Below are 19,673 nucleotides of genomic sequence, written 5' to 3' on the forward strand. Positions count from 1 at the left end.
CACTGTAGCTAGCTAGCTAGATAGATAGATATCTAGATAGATAGATCTGGGGGTCGTGCCTGGAGGACGCTCTGGACTCTTGTAGTGGTGCTTTTGTGGCTGGGGACTGCAGTTGGCTTGCTGACTTTAGGACTGCAGTTATCGTGAACGGTTTTGTGCTCGGGTTTCCGTCGGTGGGGGGTTTATAGCATCAACGAAGCTAACTTTATGTTAGGACTGTTCATGTTATAGTCATGTTGTGTGTTGTTACCCAAATGAGGATGGGTTCCCTTTTGAGTCTGGTTCCCCTCAAGGTTTCTTCCTCATGTCGTCTGAGGGAGTTTTTCCTTGCCACCATCGCCACAGGCTTGCTCATTGGGGATAGATTGGGGATAGGTTAGGGATAAAATTAGCTCATATTTTAAGTCGTTCAAATTCTGTAAAGCTGCTTTGCGACAACATTTATTGTTAAAAGCGCTATACAAATGACTTGACTTGACTAGATAGATAGATAGATAGATAGATAGATAGATAGATAGATAGATAGATAGATAATGGAAAATGGACAGGACTGTACTGCAAAACTTCTTTGTGTGTCTTTAAGGTGACTCATCAGTTGCTAGGCAGATCTGAGATTAGCAGGTTTAGCTCAGGCTTTGAGTAGAAAGGTAGCGTTTATCGCCTCCCCATGGAGAAACCTGAAAATATTTCAAATCAGTCAGAGCTCGCACAAAAATCCATATGAGCTACACAGGGGAATAAAACGCACACAAAATGTTCTGTCAGGTTTAGGTCGTGGTGAACAGCTGATATCTTGGCTCACATTCTGGAAAACCCCTGGAAAGAAAATGAAACTGAAAGTAAACCTGAAGTCAGACTTCAGTGCAGGGAAAGACCTTCCTTCAGACTGCTCTAGCTCCTGAAATACTGAGGTGCCTAAAAGCTACTGTTTACATCAGGGACACTGTTCATAGCCAAGGCTACAACATGGCTAAACTTTTGGTGGCTGCTCTTGCTCTATTCACGGATTTGGTGATGATCTACGTGCTGGACTTGGTGGGCAGCCAGCTGAGAGGTGAAGTGAGGAGTTTGGATGGTGGAGCTGACTTAGTGAGGCAGTGGACTGAGGCTGTGCTGAGATGCTCAGTGCTCTGTTCACTCTTCCACTGGAGTGAGAGTGATAATGGTGTGAGAGGGCCACTGATGAAGCGATGGGTTCTAGCCCACTGTTTTATCACTCCTGTGTATGAAACAGGTCGGTTGACTCTGTTTGGGAGCTGGCCTCTGGAGAAGTCTGCGATGTGGCTGCTGGGAAGCGTTGCTGCTGCTCTGGGATGCCTGTTTTGGGAGACGCTCTTACCAGAGTCTAATGGGGAAAGCAGCAGTAAGGAGAACAAGCAGAAAGCTCGAGTGCTCTTCATGAGAGTGATCCTCTTGTACAAACCTGACTACCTGTTTCTCATCGGGGCATCTGTCTTTCTCGCCTTAGCTGTCCTTTGTAAGTAATCAGTCAATCTTTTTTTTTTTTTGAATGAAGCAGCATGCTCAGGTGAGATGTTCTTGTGTTTTCAGGTGAGATGTTTATTCCACTCTACACAGGAAAGTTGATCGACATCCTGCAGACTCAGTACAGCTGGGATGAATTTCTGTCCGCAATAATATTAATGACGTTTTTCTCTTTCGGAAGGTCAGTAGGCTAAATGACATGGCATTGTGGATTCTTACATGCCAGCTTTTAGAATGACCATATGAGTCCTAGAACTACAACCCCGATTCCAAAAAAGTTGGGACAAAGTACAAATTGTAAATAAAAACGGAATGCAATGATGTGGAAGTTTCAAAATTCCATATTTTATTCAGAATAGAACATTGATGACATATCAAATGTTTAAACTGAGAAAATGTATCATTTAAAGACAGGGACGTGCACAGGATTATAGAGGGGCAGGGGCTCAAAGTCAGAAAAAGGGCAGCAAGTGCATGATTTTTTTTTTTCCTGGTCCTTTCCAAAATATGGAAATGTAGAATTAAAATTAACATACTAATAGGAAGGTAAGTACTTAGCTATGTGTCCTGTGTTGGTGAAAGTGATATGCAATTGCCATTTCTTTTGTGTCAGCAAAATTGTCACTCACATTATCATAGCCATACCATAAATCCGGGGACCTGGGTTCGATTCCGACCCGAGGTCATTTCCCGATACCTCCCCGTCTCTCTCTCCCACTCATTTCCTGTCTCTACACTGTCCTATCCAATAAAGGTGAAAAAAGCCCAGAAAAAATCTTTAAAAAAAGACATGCAAAGCAATAAAACACTGGTGCATTATTAGGCTTTTTTATTGTTAAAGATTTAACATTGAACAGTGAAACCTGAACTTTGAACAAATAAGTAAATAGCCTAATGGACAAAATGATAAAAATCAGTCCTTCCTCTCATAAGGTAGAAGCCTAACATTCCAGGGGCCTTAAAGCAGTAACCTTCTGGGGGCCATGTCCCTGTAGATATTAATGACCTCATTGTGATTTATGCGTATGTCTTTTTCAATCGAGAGGAGAAGGAGATCAGAGAGCCTCTCTTCTTTGCATAGGCTTCTGAGTACATTTTTCACAAACTTTTGTTTTTGTTTTTTTTCTGAAACATAACCCATTTGATTTGAGCACGTTGTGGAAGAGGTCGACGACTAGTTATATATACAAGAGGAGAATGTAAGCTTCCTGACGATATATGATACTTGCATGTAGACCGAAGCACGGTCGAGGCAATCGATTGTGAACAGTAACAGGTCAGGTCACGTCAGTTAACAAGCAGATTATTAAACTATAGAGACTTAAATTACTCGCACAAATGTCAGTAGCCCTACAAACGCCCAAATGTCATGTCCATACAGTTTGAAAGGGTTAACTGTTAGACCATAACTCACATGTTCAAGCTGCCTCACTGTCCGTCTCCTCTGTTATCACTGTGGCAGCGCGCGCAGCGGCTTCTTCCCTCTCACTCAGTCCGCGCGCCCCCTCTCTCTGGCCGCACTCGAGCGGAGCAGCAATGGACAGAGAAGCGGCAGCTCAACGCACACAACCACCCCGGAATACAAGAACATTGGTAGATTGCCGTGGAGTTTTTGTACCGCCGTTGTTTTAAACTTCTAACAGGACTGTATTATTTATTATTAGGTTTATTGTTATTATTATTTTAAAAGGGCAACATTTAATTCGAGGCAAAAAGGGCAGGGGCTCAAGCACCTCTAAAGCCCTATGTGTGCACGTGCCTGTTTAAAGAGAAAAATTAGGTGATTTTAAATTTCATGACAACAACACATCTCAAAAAAGTTGGGACAAGGCCATGTTTACCACTGTGAGACATCCCCTTTTCTCTTTACAACAGTCTGTAAACGTCTGGGGACTGAGGAGACAAGTTGCTCAAGTTTAGGGATAGGAATGTTAACCCATTCTTGTCTAATGTAGGATTCTAGTTGCTCAACTGTCTTAGGTCTTTTTTTTTTTTGTCGTATCTTCCGTTTTATGATGCGCCAAATGTTTTCTATGGGTGAAAGACCTGGACTGCAGGCTGGCCAGTTCAGTACCCGGACCCTTCTTCTACGCAGCCATGATGCTGTAATTGATGCAGTATGTGGTTTGGCATTGTCATGTTGGAAAATGCAAGGTCTTCCTTGAAAGAGACGTCGTCTGGATGGGAGCATATGTTGCTCTAGAACCTGGATATACCTTTCAGCATTGATGGGTGTCTTTCCAGATGTGCAAGCTACCCATGCCACACACACTAATGCAACCCCATACCATCAGAGATGCAGGCTTCTGAACTGAGCGCTGATAACAACTCGGGTCGTCCTTCTCCTCCTTAGTCCGAATGACACGGCGTCCCTGATTTCCATAAAGAACTTCACATTTTGATTCGTCTGACCACAGAACAGTTTTCCACTTTGCCACAGTCCATTTTAAATGAGCCTTGGCCCAGAGAAGACGTCTGTGCTTCTGGATCGTGTTTAGATACGGCTTCTTCTTTGAACTATAGAGTTTTAGCTGGCAACGGCGGATGGCACGGTGAATTGTGTTCACAGATAATGTTCTCTGGAAATATTCCTGAGCCCATTTTGTGATTTCCAATACAGAAGCATGCCTGTATGTGATGCAGTGCCGTCTAAGGGCCCGATTATCACGGGCACCCAGTATGGTTTTCCGGCCTTGACCCTTATGCACAGAGATTCTTCCAGATTCTCTGAATCTTTTGATGATATTATGCACTGTAGATGATGATATGTTCAAACTCTTTGCAATTTTACACTGTCGAACTCCTTTCTGATATTGCTCCACTATTTGTCGGTGCAGAATTAGGGGGATTGGTGATCCACTTCCCATCTTTACTTCTGAGAGCCGCTGCCACTCCAAGATGCTCTTTTTATACCCAGTCATGTTAATGACCTATTGCCAATTGACCTAATGAGTTGCAATTTGGTCCTCCAGCTGTTCCTTTTTTGTACCTTTAAGTCTTATTGCCCGTCCCAGCTTTTTTGAGATGTGTTGCTGTCATGAAATTTCAAATGAGCCAATATTTGGCATGAAATTTCAAAATGTCTCACTTTCGACATGTTGTCTATGTTCTATTGTGAATACAATATCAGTTTTTGAGATTTGTAAATTATTGCATTCTGTTTTTATTTACAATTTGTACTTTGTCCCAACTTTTTTGGAATCGGGGTTGTAGTATTCATCAGCATAGCAACATTTCCTAGTTTTGGCCGGGTCCTTGCCCCAAGTGATAATCACATCATCAGTTTTTCTCTGGCTAATCAGACACAAAGTACACCACCGCTCTTGCTGGAGCAGTTGGGGGTTAGGTGCCTTGCTTAAGGGCACTTGAGCCAGTTCTGCTGGTTCAGGGAATCAAACCAGCAACCTTATGGTCCCAAAGCTGTTTCTCTAACCATTTGGCTATGGCTTCCCCCAACATTTCCTAACAGTATCCTAACCAGTGCTATATTCCAAAGACAGGCTACTATATTACTAGGATGAAGCTTATTTTATTAATAGATTTTAATGTTTTCTATCCGTTTTCAGTTCTTTCAGCGCAGGCTGCCGAGGAGGTCTGTTCACGTGTGCGATTGGCAGCTTTATTAGTAGAGTGAAGCATCAACTCTTCAGCTACTTGCTTAAGCAGGAAATTGGCTTCTATGAGACAACAAAGACAGGTAGACTTTTACATATTCCCATCATGGTTTAGCATGCTAACCAACAAGGATATTTTAAAAATTACCTTAGTTTTCGCAGTGTTTTGTTACACACTAAGTTGTCACATGGCCACATTAGCATATAACTGTTGGTACACCTGCTTCCCTGACTGTCTATGGAGTATCACATTGGGTTTTTAATCTACATTTGTTCACCAGGTGACATCACATCCAGACTGTCCACAGACACCAATCTCATGGCCCAAGCTGTAGCTCTAAATGTGAACGTCCTTCTGAGAACCCTGATTAAGACCCTGGGGATGCTGTACCTGATGTGTGGACTCTCCTGGAAGCTCACTGTACTGACGCTGTTGGAGACACCTTTGAATGGACTGCTACAGAACATCTATGATACACACTACCAGGTACTGACCAAATAGTCTGTAAATGTACACATAGACATTAGGTGTAAAGTGTGGCCCAATTTCTCAACAAAATGAAGCTCTGTATTATGGTTGTTGGCACTGGTACTATTTATTACTGACTTTTGGAAATGCAAGAATGGGCTGCACCACTTTCCAAGCAAGCTTATACTTTTTCTCAGGAAAGCTTTTTACCGAGTGTTTAGTTATTTGAAATATAAGCTTGTGTTCTACAAAACTAAACAAATTAAAATATGAATCATGATAAACCATTAAGATGTACACTCACCAGCCACTTTATTAGATACACCCATACACCTGCTGTTTTAGGCAGGTATCTAATCAGCCAATCCCTTGACAGCAGCACAGTGCATAATATCATGTAGATACAAATCAAGAGCTTCAGTTACTGTTCATGTCAAACATCAGAATGGGAAAAATTGTGATCTCAAAATGTGACTTTCTTTCACTGTGGCATGGGTGTTGGTTTGAGCCGGATGGACTGGTTTGAGTATTTCAGAAACTGCTGATCTCCTCGGGTTTTCACACACACCAGTCTCTAGAGTTTACACAGAATGGTGTGACAAACAAAAAACATTGAGTGAGTGACAGTTCTGTGGGTGGAAACGTCTTGTTGATGAGAGGTCAGAGGAAAATGGCCAGATTGGTTTGAGCTGCCAGGAAGGATATACAGTGGTGCTTGAAAGTTTGTGAACCCTTTAGAATTGTCTATATTTCTGCATAAATATGACAGAAAACATCATCAGATTTTCACACAAGTCCTAAAAGTAGATCAAGAGAACCCAGTTAAACAAATGAGACAAAAATATTATACTTGGTCATTTATTTATTGAGGAAAATGACCCAATATTACATATCTGTGAGTAGCAAAAGTATGTGAACCTCTAGGATTAGCAGTTAATTTGAAGGTGAAATTAGAGTCAGGTGTTTTCAATCAATGGGATGACAGTCAGGTGTGAGTGGGCACCCTGTTTTATTTAAAGAACAGGGATCTATAAAAGTCTGATCTTCACAACACATGTCTGTGGAAGTGTATCATGGCACCAACAAAGGGGATTTCTGAAGACCTCAGAAAAAGCGTTGTTGATGCTCATCAGGCTGGAAAAGGTTACAAAACCATCTCTAAAGAGTTTGGACTCCACCAATCCACAGCCAAACAGAATGTGCACAAATGGAGGAAATTCAAGACCATTGTTACCCTCCCCCAGGAGTGGTCGACCAACAAGGATCACTCCACGAGCAAGGCGTGTAATAGTCAGCGAGGTCACAAAGGACCCCCGGGTAACTTCTAACCAACTGAAGGCCTCTCTCACATTGGCTAATGTTAATGTTCATGAGTCCACCATCAGAAGAACACTGAACAACAATGGTGTACATGGCAGGGTTGCAAGGAGAAAGCCACTGCTCTCCAAAAAGAACATTGCTGCTCGTCTGCAGTTTGCTAAAGATCATGTGGACAAGCCAGAAGGCTATTGGAAAAATGTTTTGTGGACAGATGAGACCAAAATACAACTTTTTGGTTTAAATGAGAAGCATTATGTTTGGAGAAAGGAAAACACTGCATTCCAGCATAAGAACCTTATCCCATCTGAGAAACATGATGGTGGTAGTATCATGGTTTGGGCTTGTTTTGCTGCATCTGGGCCAGGACGGCTTGCCGTCATTGATGGAACAATGAATTCTGAATTATACCAGCGAATTCTAATGGAAAATGTCAGGACATCTGTCCATGAACTGAATCTCAAGAGAAGATGGGTCATGCAACAAGACAATGACACGAAGCACACAAGTCATTCTCGCAAAGAATGGTTAAAGAAGAATAAAGTTAAATGTTTTGGAATGGCCAAGTCAAAGTCCTGACCTTAATCCAATGGAAATGTTGTGGAAGGACCTGAAGCGAGCAGTTCATGTGAGGAAACCCACCAACATCCCAGAGTTGAAGCTGTTCTGTATGGAGGAACGGGCTAAAATTCCTCCAAGCTGGTGTGCAGGACTGATCAACAGTTACCGGAAACATTTAGTTGCAGTTATTGCTGCACAAGGGGGTCACACCAGATACTGAAAGCAAAGGTTCACATACTTTTGCCACTCACAGATATGTAATACTGGATCATTTTCCTCAATAAATATATGACCAAGTATCATATTTTTGTCTCATTTGTTGAACTGGGTTCTCTTTATCTACTTTTAGGACTTGTGTGAAAATCTGATGATGTTTTAGGTCATATTTATGTAGAAATATAGAAAATTCGAAAGGGTTCACAAACTTTCAAGCACCACTGTAGTAACTTATAGTAACTCTTTACAACCACGGTGAGCAGAAAAGCATCTCAGCATGCAACAGCAGAAGACCACATTGGGTTCCACTCCTGTAGCCAAGAACAGGAATCTTAGAATCAAGAACAAGTTCCTATTCAAGTGGCCGGTGAGTGTACCTTGTTTCACCATCATCATCATCATCATCCCCCCCTTGTGCTTCCTATAGAGACTCTCAAAGAAGGTGCAGGACTCCATAGCAAGAGCAAATGATGCTGCAGGTGAGGCTGTGTCAAGCATCAGGACAGTAAAGAGCTTCAACGCAAAGCAGAGTGAGAAGTGTCGCTATGATGAGCGGCTGATGGACACGCATAATATAAAGACTCGACGGGACACAGTCAGAGCATTGTACCTCCTGGTGAGAAGGGTGAGTATACAGTCTCTATTTCAGGGTCACATTCCAGATGAGTGTTTAGAACCAATACTAAATCAGAATAAACATCGAAATTTGTACTGGTTTTATGACATATGCTACATATGTGTAGTTTTTAAGATATCTCAGTATATCAGTAGACTATAATACAAATTAGTTAAAGAGCATTTTTGTACAACTACAGTAATATGATAATTTATTTTGGTGATATAATCCTGTCTTCTCTCCTTTGCTAAATATATTTACATATGAAAATGCATTTCTATATGTGTATGCTTCTGTGTGTTATTCACAGCTCACAGAGTTGGGAGTGAAGGTGGCTATGTTATACTATGGTCGCCTGTTTATAACATATGGACAGATGACTACGGGAAATCTGGTCTCATTCATCCTCTACCAGTCAGATCTTGCGGACAACATTAGGGTATGTGCACCTCGTAAATAAAAAAATATATATATTTAAAAATACTGAAGTCAGAACCTAAAACCTTAATGAAAATAAAACGGCTCTATCCCTTTCAGACTTTGATTTACATATTTGGAGACATGCTGAACTCTGTGGGTGCTGCTGGGAAGGTGTTTGAGTACCTGGACCGCAAGCCTGAAGTGAGCACAGATGGGACCCTGGAGCCAGAGGAACTGAAGGGACACATCAGCTTCCAGAACATCACCTTCTCTTATCCAACACGTCCTGACCGCAATGTGCTGGAGGTGCGAATTACAGCATGGCCAGAACACGCTACATGAGCTTATTTGCTGTTAATGTGTCAAGAGCTGATAACTAAATTTGCAATCCTACAATTGTAGTGTAGGTGTTATTTAAATAATATTGGCTGGTGTTGAGTGGTATATCAGATATATTCCATTCAGCTAGCATGATAATGAATGAGTTGAAGATGAGTTCAATATCATGATAGCTGAATGGAATATATCTGATATACCATGGAAAAAAACATTATTATTTATACACATTCCTTTCGGGTGTTCAACACGTCTTTCTCTTTCAAAATTCTCTCATAGTCTTCCAGATTTAGCAAAGCAAACCTGGTGGCCATGTTTGTTTACAAATTGTCACAGTCAATTGCTAGCATGGAAGTTTTACGTCTCCGATGTGTGACGCCATGTTGTCTTGACAACCATGCAATATCGTAAACCATATTCAACGCTCATCAGAGACGCCTACTAGTATGGATTGGCCGTATTTTGTACGGAAAAGTTACGTAAATATGATGTTATGACAAACAGTGTTATTCTGTACGGAATTATTATAAAGTCTTAAAAAATACCAGTGAGTTGTTTTTAAATGTCCAAGCGACTTTTTCAATCCATGCGTGATTCACAGCTATTTATTTTTACGACAACCACACATGCTGTGTGTGACATGCGCAGATACCGCACATGCTGTGTGTGACATGTGCAGATACCGCACATTTGTTCGCGCTATTTTCGCTCGGCATCACACACGCATGGTGCTGCTTCTCAATAGTAGAAATGAAACGCTCAGTATCGGGACAAGTGAAACACAGGTCTCAGGTGTTCCTCACACGATATACAGTAGAATGGCCGTGCATTACACCCAGTCAAAAGGGCAATGGATACGCGCACTGCAAACTGTGTAGAACTGACATTAACATCACTCATGGTGGTCGCGATGACTGCACGCGGCATGTCAACTACAAAAAAACATATGGAGTATGCTGAAATGGCGAGTCAGGCGGAAAGTAAATCTGGGGGTATCCAGCAGTTTTTTACGAAATCTGTGGATGAAAAGACACGGAACGTGACACGTGCTGAAGTGGTGATGGTTGACCTATGCTTGGAGTCGAACTTGCCAATTAGTGCCATGAAATGTGAGTTAAACTTATTCAGTTTCTTTTTACGTATATGATTTTTATTCACTGAAATATCAAACACTGGCTGTACTTCTTTAATTCAAAGTCTTTTCAGTGTTGCAAGTGCAAATGTACATGTAGTATGATCAAAAACAGAATTTTATAATTAGTGTTGTTGGGATTGTGGCAAAAAATTGATCATTCCACTTTTTTAAATACAATTATAAATGTCATTTTATTCAATGTCTCTTCTGAAGCATTATGCTGAAGTATTTATATATTGGGACATTAAGATAACAATGTCGGACTCTCTTTGGCATGAAATAAGAATTTTTTTAAAAATTTTATTAGAATCCATTAACAGGTAGAACATTTTGCCAGGCAATATAGTAATATAATACTTTTGAGGAGTTACATTAAATACCAATGATTGGTAGTCAACCGTAATGTCTGCAAACAGGGAACACTATTGTATTTAGAAAAATGTGATATATTGTATGCTCTAGAAATTTGTTGAGTGGAAATTCAATTGAGATGGCTGCTCGTGTTTTGTTTATTCAATTCACACAAAACAGTAGTTTTTAATAATTTAAATGTTAAACATATTGGTATATACACCTCTTTATAATGGAAATGCGCATAAATTAATGTTACTGAAAGTCATTCCAAAATACTGAAAAATGTTTTCAAGAATACTGAAATTCAAAATTTGGGGTAGGCATCTCTGGCTCATTCTCCACTGGGCAGAGTGACGTTAGACATGTACAATAGGATGAGTGATATGCTAACAATATTGCATGCTATCAAACCAAATGAATGAAACCTGCTAGAAGGGAATCGAATACATGTTTTTTTTTTATTCCATCGATAAAGTGTCCTGTATGTATAATTGTGACTATACCACAGTGCTGCTGAATGCTGGATTGAAGGTGTTGGTTAATATCCTGTAGCAGCAGCTCTGACAGTAGTTCCAGCTGCTCGGTTTATATTAATGTGTTCATTCTAATATTTTGTCATGTTTATAGTACCAACTTACAAGGGTGAATAGAACGATTTAAAAAAAACCTCATATTAACTGCTGAGGTATCAGAGGAATAAAAGACTTTATGACTTTGTGTTAGAGGAAAATAATCAATATCCCCAAGATAAAACCCTGCTGTGTTTTATTCCTTACATATCATGTGCAATCAATATTTTTAACAGTTACAGAATCTGACAGTGTCTGGCAGCTGTTGTCTCATATTTCTACAATTTATTATGTCATAAATATGATATGTGTAATGAGTAATGCATTAGGGGTGGCACGGTGGTGTAGTGGTTAGCGCTGTCACCTCACAGCAAGAAGGTCCTGGGTTCGAGCCCCGTGGCCGGCGAGGGCCTTTCTGTGTGGAGTTTGCATGTTCTCCCCGTGTCCGCGTGGGTTTCCTCCGGGTGCTCCGGTTTCCCCCATAGTCCAAAGACATGCAGGTTAGGTTAACTGGTGACTCTAAATTGACCGTAGGTGTGAATGTGAGTGTGAATGGTTGTCTGTGTCTATGTGTCAGCCCTGTGATGACCTGGCGACTTGTCCAGGGTGTACCCCGCCTTTCGCCCGTAGTCAGCTGGGATAGACTCCAGCTTGCCTGCGACCCTGTAGAACAGGATAAAGCGGCTAGAGATAATGAGATGAGATGAGTAATGCATTAAGCACATTGTAACGTGTCTCTGTGTTATATTCAGGACTTCAATTTGGAGCTGAATCCCGGTAAAATGACTGCCCTGGTGGGGATTTCCGGTGGTGGGAAAAGCACTCTTGTCAGTCTGCTGCAGAGGTTTTACCAGCCTCAGCATGGACAGATCCTACTGGATGGACAGCCTCTGCGCAACTACCAGCACAAATACCTGCACAGAAAGGTAATGGCAGACATTTATTATAACACGCTGGCAGTACATTTTTATTTTTGTGTCAGTATGGGCTGTGGAGTTTGATAAAATGTCTCGCAGCCCATCTTTAAATCTGCACACTTTGTTTTGTTTTCAGTCGACCAGTGCAGCCATAATAGTAATATTTATATAGATATTAGCATTGTGCATAGATGTAAGTAATAATTTAACAGCTTGGCTTATAGTCAAGTCAAATCAGTTTATTTGTATTGTGCTTTTACCAACAGACATTGTCGCAAAGCAGCTTGACACAAAATTAAAGACTTTAAACATATGAGCTAATTTTATCCCGAATAAATTTATGTATTCCTTATTTAGTTATACAATTTAACTCCGAGTATACTATTTAAATAATATTGACTGGCTTTTTTCGTGGTATATCAGATATATTCCATTCAGCTAGCGTGATATTGAACGAGTCGAAGACGAGTACCTGAATGGACTATATCTGATATACGACGAAAAAAGCCAGCCAACATCTCTCATCTCATCTCATTATCTGTAGCCGCTTTATCCTTCTACAGGGTCGCAGGCAAGCTGGAGCCTATCCCAGCTGACTACGGGCGAAAGGCGGGGTACACCCTGGACAAGTTGCCAGGTCATCACAGGGCTGACACATAGACACAGACAACCATTCACACTCACATTCACACCTACGGTCAATTTAGAGTCACCAGTTAACCTAACCTGCATGTCTTTGGACTGTGGGGGAAACCGGAGCACCCGGAGGAAACCCACGCGGACACGGGGAGAACATGCAAACTCCACACAGAAAGGCCCTCGTCAGCCACAGGGCTCGAACCCGGACCTTCTTGCTGTGAGGCGACAGCGCTAACCACTACACTACCGTGCCGCCCCAGCCAATATTATTATTATTATACATTCCTTTCGGGTGTTCAATGCGTCTTTCTCTTTCACAATTATCTCAAAATCTTCCGTATTTAATGAAGCAAACCTGGCAGCCATGTTTGTTTACAAATTGTCACAGTCACTCACTAACATGGAAGTTTTACTTCTCCGACATGTGACGTCATGTTATCTTGACAACCATGCAGTATCGTAAACCATATTCAACGCTCATTCTCCATTGGGTAGAGTGACGTAATACATGTACGATAAGTGATATGCAAACAATATTGCATGCTATTGAACCAAATGAATGAAACCCGCTAATAGGGAATAGAACATATGTTTTTATTCCATCGAATAAGTGTCCTGTATGCATAATAATTAAAAATATCTTACCGTAATCACGTTAATCACATTTCTGATTTTCTTCGGCAGCTTGTTGCAGTGGGCCAGGAGCCTGTTCTCTTCTGCGGTACCGTACGGGACAATATTGCTTACGGATTGCCAGACTGTTCGCTCGAGAGAATTCAGGAGGCAGCACGCAAAGCCAATGCACATGAATTCATCTGCCAGTTAGAGAAAGGTTATGACACAGGTAAGATACACTACAATGATGTTTAATTGTCGTCATGGCCACACAAGTTTAATTATGACTTACACATACAGTATGACAGTTAAAAAAAAGACCACTGAAAACTAAGATTCTTTATTTCACGTTGTTTCTCAGATGTAGGTGAGGGAGGAAGTCTTCTTGGTAGCAGTCAGAAGCAGCGCATTGCGATTGCCAGAGCTTTAATCAGACAGCCACAGGTTATATTACTGGATGAGATCACAAGCTTTCTGGATCCGAAGAGTGAACAAACGGTACACATGCACACATACTGTATACTCACATAAATACAGACTGCATTCAGAAGAACTCTGTAACAACAAGCTTGAAAATGTTTACTCAGGTCCAACAAGCCCTGGCCAACTGCCCCAATCAGACCTTACTGGTGATCGCACACAAGCTGAAGACCATTGAGAAGGCAGACCAGATTATTGTGATTGACCAGGGGGTGATTGTGGAGCGAGGGAGTCACCAGGAACTTATGGAGAGGGAAGGGCATTACTACAAACTGAAAGAGAAACTCTTTCCTGAAAATAACAGTAACAGTTAATGTGAAACAAAAAGATCTGCAAGTCCAATCTTAAAATTTGGAAGCAGTGACACTATCAGTATACAGCACAACTGAAATCATACACTGGAAGAGTGTTTTGGGTTTTCTTTTCTCTTTTTTTTTGACATTCCTCTTTGTTTCAACTGTTTTCTGAGCTACACTGTCGTCTTAGTTGATTAATATAGTGTACAAAAAGCAAATATATTGTAAGTGGTCATTAAAAATAAAATATTTTTGACTTTGAAAGGGGTTTATTTATATGAATGGGCAACGTTCGAATTGTAAATTCTCTTCCACTGAAGCAAAACAACAAAAATACATCAGATTTGTTCATTACAGAGATGTGGGATCATTTTCGGTTTTTTAATTACATCAGAAACAAACAAGAAAGTAGATCCAGACAGAAACTGTTTTAATGAACAGTTTACAATACAGGTAGTCGTCGACTTAGGACTGCGTTTGGTTACGACTGACCGGTCGTAAGTCGGCCTATGTTAAATGAACGTAAGTATATTGTGATGTGTAATGATATCTTAAAGTCTTATTTTATCAACATTTATTTCATTACCTTGGCTCATTATTTGGTTTAAGTCAAACACTGCATCCGACACTGCGTACAGTACAATTCGTTTAATATGTGCAAAACAAAAAATACGAAATACAGGTGTGAAAAATAGAAACCATTTTAGTTTGAAACATACCAAAATACAAATGTAAAACATAGCAAAATACAAAACTTAGTGACCGCTGGCATCACTGGTGCTTGGCTGTGGGTCGTCTACGTCATCATCAGCTGTTGCAGCGCTCGGGCTGGCGGGAGGATTTGCTCGTTTCATAAACCAGGAGCTCGGGCGGAAACTGCATGACGGAGCGTGAGAGAGACTGCGCATGTGCCTGGAGCTGGGGCGGAAACTGTTGTACGCGGCGAGAGGCGCTGCCGGGAGCTGGGGCGGAAACTGTCGTACGCGCAGCTAGCTCAGTTGGGAAACACTTGCCAGTCATAACCAGACGGTCGTAAAGTCGATCGGTCGTAAGTTGCATAGGTCGTAAGTCGACGACTACCTGTATATTACAAGTGACAGCATTAAAAGTTCTGCTCTCATTATAAGATCACATCATGGTGTGTTATAAAGTTTTGTCTTGTTTTAGTGTGAACGCAGGCTGAAGAATATATCCATTACTGTAACTGACTCTGCAAAAACGATAATTTCTGTCACTGAAACGATAATGATAGTTGTTTGTGTTTCATGTTCATTTGGAGTAGCTGCATGTCTCTCATAAATGATTGTAATATATATGACCTCCCTCTTCTCCCACTTAAAAATAATTTTGAATAAAAATTCTCATTTTTTATGAATGTTTGTATGATTTTATTCAGTTTTATTTCATGGGTTTTTTTGGTCACCTGTTCCCAATATAACTTTCTACCCTGATATTATGTATTACCTTTGCTTTACAAAATGAACACAACTCTGATACTTCAGTAATGAATAAACATCACATTTGGTAGTGTTTCTACTTTCTCCTTACATTAATCTTCATTTTTCTACTTGGAACATAGTCTGAGAGGGAAACATTTGTTGTAAGGTTCTCCAAAGAAACTTTGAGTGTTCTTTAAGAGGATCTAGAAGAAGAAGCCATTATTTGTCACACATACACTCAAGCACAGACTTAAGCGCACAGTGAAATTTCTCCTCTGCATTTAACCCATCTGAAGCAGTGAACACACACATGCACACACACGTACCCAGAGCAGTGGGCAGCTATGTTACAGCACCCAGGGAGCAGTTGGGGGTTAGGTGCCTTGCCGAAGGGCACTTCAGCCCAAGGCCACCTCATCCATCCATTATCTGTAGCCGCTTATCCTGTTCTACAGGGTCGCAGGCAAGCTGGAAGATTGCTATCCCAGCTGACTATGGGCGAGAGGTGGGGTACACCCTGGACAAGTCGCCAGGTCATCGCAGGGCTGACACAGAGACAAACAACCATTCACACTCACATTCACACCTACGGTCTATTTAGAACCACCGATTAACCTAACCTGCATGTCTTTGGACATGCAGACACAGGAAACCGGAGCACCCGGAGGAAACCATGGGGAGAACATGCAAACTCCACACAGAAAGGCCCTCGCCAGCCGCTGGGCTTGAACCCAGGACCTTTTTGCTGTGAGGCGACAGTGCTAACCACTATACCATCATGCTGCCCCATGTTAACCTAACCGCATGTCTTTGAACTGGAGGAAACCAGAGCACCCAGAAGAAACTCACACAGACAGGTGGAGAACATGCAAACTTCACACAATAAGACCCCCATCGGCCTCAAACCCAGAACCTTCTTGCAGTGAGGCAAAAGTGCTAACCACTACACCACTGTGCTGCCTAAATGTTGTTCTAGATTTAACAGCCACTCTAATTTTTAACTCTGTGTGTGTGTGTGTGTGTGTGTGTGTGTGTGTGTGTGTGTGTGTGTGTGTGTGTGTGTGTGCACGCGCTTGCGATTTTAATTGTTCAGTACACAAAATTACCAATTGCTGCTCTCTGCTGGTCAAGTCTTACAGGTAGTTTTCTGTCTTTCAAAGCATGGACAGGAAATATAGTGTTCTCAGAATTATTGGCACCCCTCATAAAAATGATCAGACAGTCGCGCACACGCACACACACACATATATGTGTGTGTATGTAAGTATATAGTATATATATATCATCTCATTATCTCTAGCCGCTTTATCCTGTCCTACAGGGTCGCAGGCAAGCTGGAGCCTATCCCAGCTGACTACAGGCGAAAGGCGGGGTACACCCTGGACAAGTCACCGGGTCATCACAGGGCTGACACATAGACACAGACAACCATTCACACTCACATTCACACCTACGGTCAATTTAGAGTCACCAGTTAACCTAACCTGCATGTCTTTGGACTGTGGGGGAAACCGGAGCACCCGGAGGAAACCCATGCAGACACGGGGAGAACATGCAAACTCCACACAGAAAGGCCCTCGCCGGCCACGGGGCTCGAACCCGGACCTTCTTGCTGTGAGGCGACAGTGCTAACCACTACACCACCGTGCCGCCCATATACATACATATATATATATATATATATATATATATATATATATATATACACACACACATATATATATATATATATATATATACATATATATATATATACATATATACATATATATATATATACACACACACACATATATATATATATATATATATATATATATATATATATATATATATATATATATATATATATATACACAAACACATATAAGTAACCAAGTCACTGCAATCCATATTAACCTGTTTGAGGCATCTCTAGTTATTTTAAAGGTGCCTAAATGTTGATTGCATGACGAGTTATTTTATTTATTGGCATAAATAAAATGAATGAGAGTAAGAAAATTCAAAACTCTAAATTTTACGCATATTGTCTGAAACACCCTTGTGTGTGTGAGAGAAAATGAAAATTCATCATAACTCAATTTGTTCAGTTCTGTGAGTTGTTCTGTTCTCAGTTACGGTTCTTTTTTCCAACCGTCTAAAAGTTTTCAGAGCGATTTTATAGAACACTCGTCCAAACAGCGTCTCACTTCATCTCACTGTAACTCAGTATGTGGAGTTGGAACCAAATTTTCAGGATCTATACATATATTGGTATATGAAAACTTTTAGACGTTCAAATAAAGCACCATAACCGAGAACAGAACAACTCACAGAACCGAACAGAACACCTCCCATCTCCTCAGTTCCAGACAGAAGTAATCAGGCAGGGAATAGCGCTCCTCTTACACACTCATTTCTCCACACTGACTTCTGCTCAAACTGGGAAAAGTGATGGAGGACAATTGTCCAGTAAGCTGTAAATGAACTCAATTTCTACAGAATCCATTGTGTGAAAACAAAAGCCATGAATGACAAAGATAAATGTTCATGCTGGGGACATGTCTTCATCACCTTCTGTCTGAGGGAATCATTTATATACTAGCTCTAGGAAGAAATGTCATGAAACATTATTTCAAAGTATCACTTAAGCCATGATATCCATCCTGACTTGTTGAATACACATGCAAAGTCTCATTTGGAGCAACAACACCAGGCAGGTGTGGCAGGGTGTCCAGCACATCACCAGTTACAGATCCAGCAACTCCCCGCCCACAGAGGGAGATTCTTCTCTGGTAGAGGAGCTGAACATCATCTTTGCCCGCTTTAAGGTGACATCAACAGCAGCTCCATCACAGCTGCCTGTCCACAACTATAAGTCGTACACTCCACAAATCTGGCCTTTTTGGAAGAGTGTCAAGAAGAAAGCCATTGTTGAAAGACAGGCATAAGAAGCCATGTAGGGGACACAGCAAACATGTGGAAGAAGGTGCTTTGGTCAGATGAGACCAAAGTTGAACTTTTTGGCCTAAATGCAAAGCGCTATGTGTGGCGGAAAACTAACACTGCTCATCACCCTGCACACACCATCCCCACTGTGAAACATGGTGGTGGCAGCATCATGCTATGGGGATGCTTTTCTTCAGCAGGGACAGGGAAGCTGGTCAGAGTTGATGGGAAGATGGATGGAGCTAAATACAGGGCAATCCTGGAAGAAAACCTGTTGGAGGCTGCAAAAGACTTGAGACTGGGAAGGAGATTCACCTTCCAGCAAGACAATGACCCTAAACATACAGCCAGAGCTACAATGGAATGGTTTAGATCAAAGAATATTCATGTGTTAGAATGGCCCAGTCAAAGTCCAGACCTAAATCCCATTGAGCATCTGTGGCAAGACTTGAAAATTGCTGTTCACAGACGCTCTCCATCCAATCTGGCTGAGCTTGAGCTATTTTGCAAAGAAGAATGGGCAAAAATTTCAGTGTCTAGATGTGCAAAGCTGGTAGAGACATACCACAAAAGACTTGCAGCTGTAATTGCAGCAAAAGGTGGCTCTACAAAGTATTGATGCAGGGGGGCTGAATACTAATGCACATCACATTTTTCAGATTTTTATTTGTTTAAAATTTTGAAGACCATTTATCATTTTCATTTCACTTCACAATTATGTGCTACTCTGTGTTGGTCTATCACATAAAATCTCAATAAAAAACTTTTAAGTTCATGGTTGTAAGGTGGAAAAATGTGAAAAAGTTCAAGGAGTATGAATACTTTTGCAAGGCACTGTACGTCAGAGTGCTTTTTGTGGACTTCAGCTCGGCATTTAACACCATCCTCCCACAACGACTGGTGTCCAAGCTGGTGGACCTTGGGCTTCCACCACTCACCTGCACCTGGATATTGGACTTTCTGTCAGGCCGCTCCCAGAGGGTCAGGCTGGGTTCCCACGCCTCCACTGCTCTGAGCCTGAACACCAGCTCGCTACAGGGTTGTGTACTTAGCCCACTCCTTTACACCTTCTACACGTATGACTGTGTCTCCACCCACCTCAGCAACAAGATTGTAAAGTTCGCAGATGACACGATGGTGGTCGGACTCATCTCGGGCGAGGAGGGTGAGCTGGCATACAGGGACGAGGTGAAGCGGCTGTCAGAGTGGTGCAAAGTCAACAATCTGCTCCTCAACACCACCAAAACAAAGGAGCTGGTTATTGACT

The 19,673-nt window shown here is 41.5% G+C and overlaps 1 protein-coding gene across 1 annotated transcript; it reads left to right on the forward strand.

Annotated features, from left to right (window-relative positions):
* Positions 1-659: 659 nt before the first annotated feature.
* On the forward strand, positions 660-15,414 carry LOC132866251 (antigen peptide transporter 2-like). The gene is made up of 11 exons (XM_060898932.1): positions 660-1,477; positions 1,552-1,666; positions 5,052-5,182; positions 5,381-5,586; positions 8,090-8,287; positions 8,589-8,717; positions 8,816-9,004; positions 11,845-12,018; positions 13,333-13,492; positions 13,625-13,761; positions 13,851-15,414. Exons 1-11 carry the CDS (start codon positions 967-969, stop codon positions 14,055-14,057), a joined length of 2,157 nt encoding a protein of 718 aa, XP_060754915.1. The 5' UTR covers positions 660-966; the 3' UTR covers positions 14,058-15,414.
* Positions 15,415-19,673: the final 4,259 nt, after the last annotated feature.

This window comes from Neoarius graeffei, chromosome 18 (genome assembly GCF_027579695.1).
Source record: "Neoarius graeffei isolate fNeoGra1 chromosome 18, fNeoGra1.pri, whole genome shotgun sequence".
NCBI classification, from domain to species: domain Eukaryota; kingdom Metazoa; phylum Chordata; class Actinopteri; order Siluriformes; family Ariidae; genus Neoarius; species Neoarius graeffei.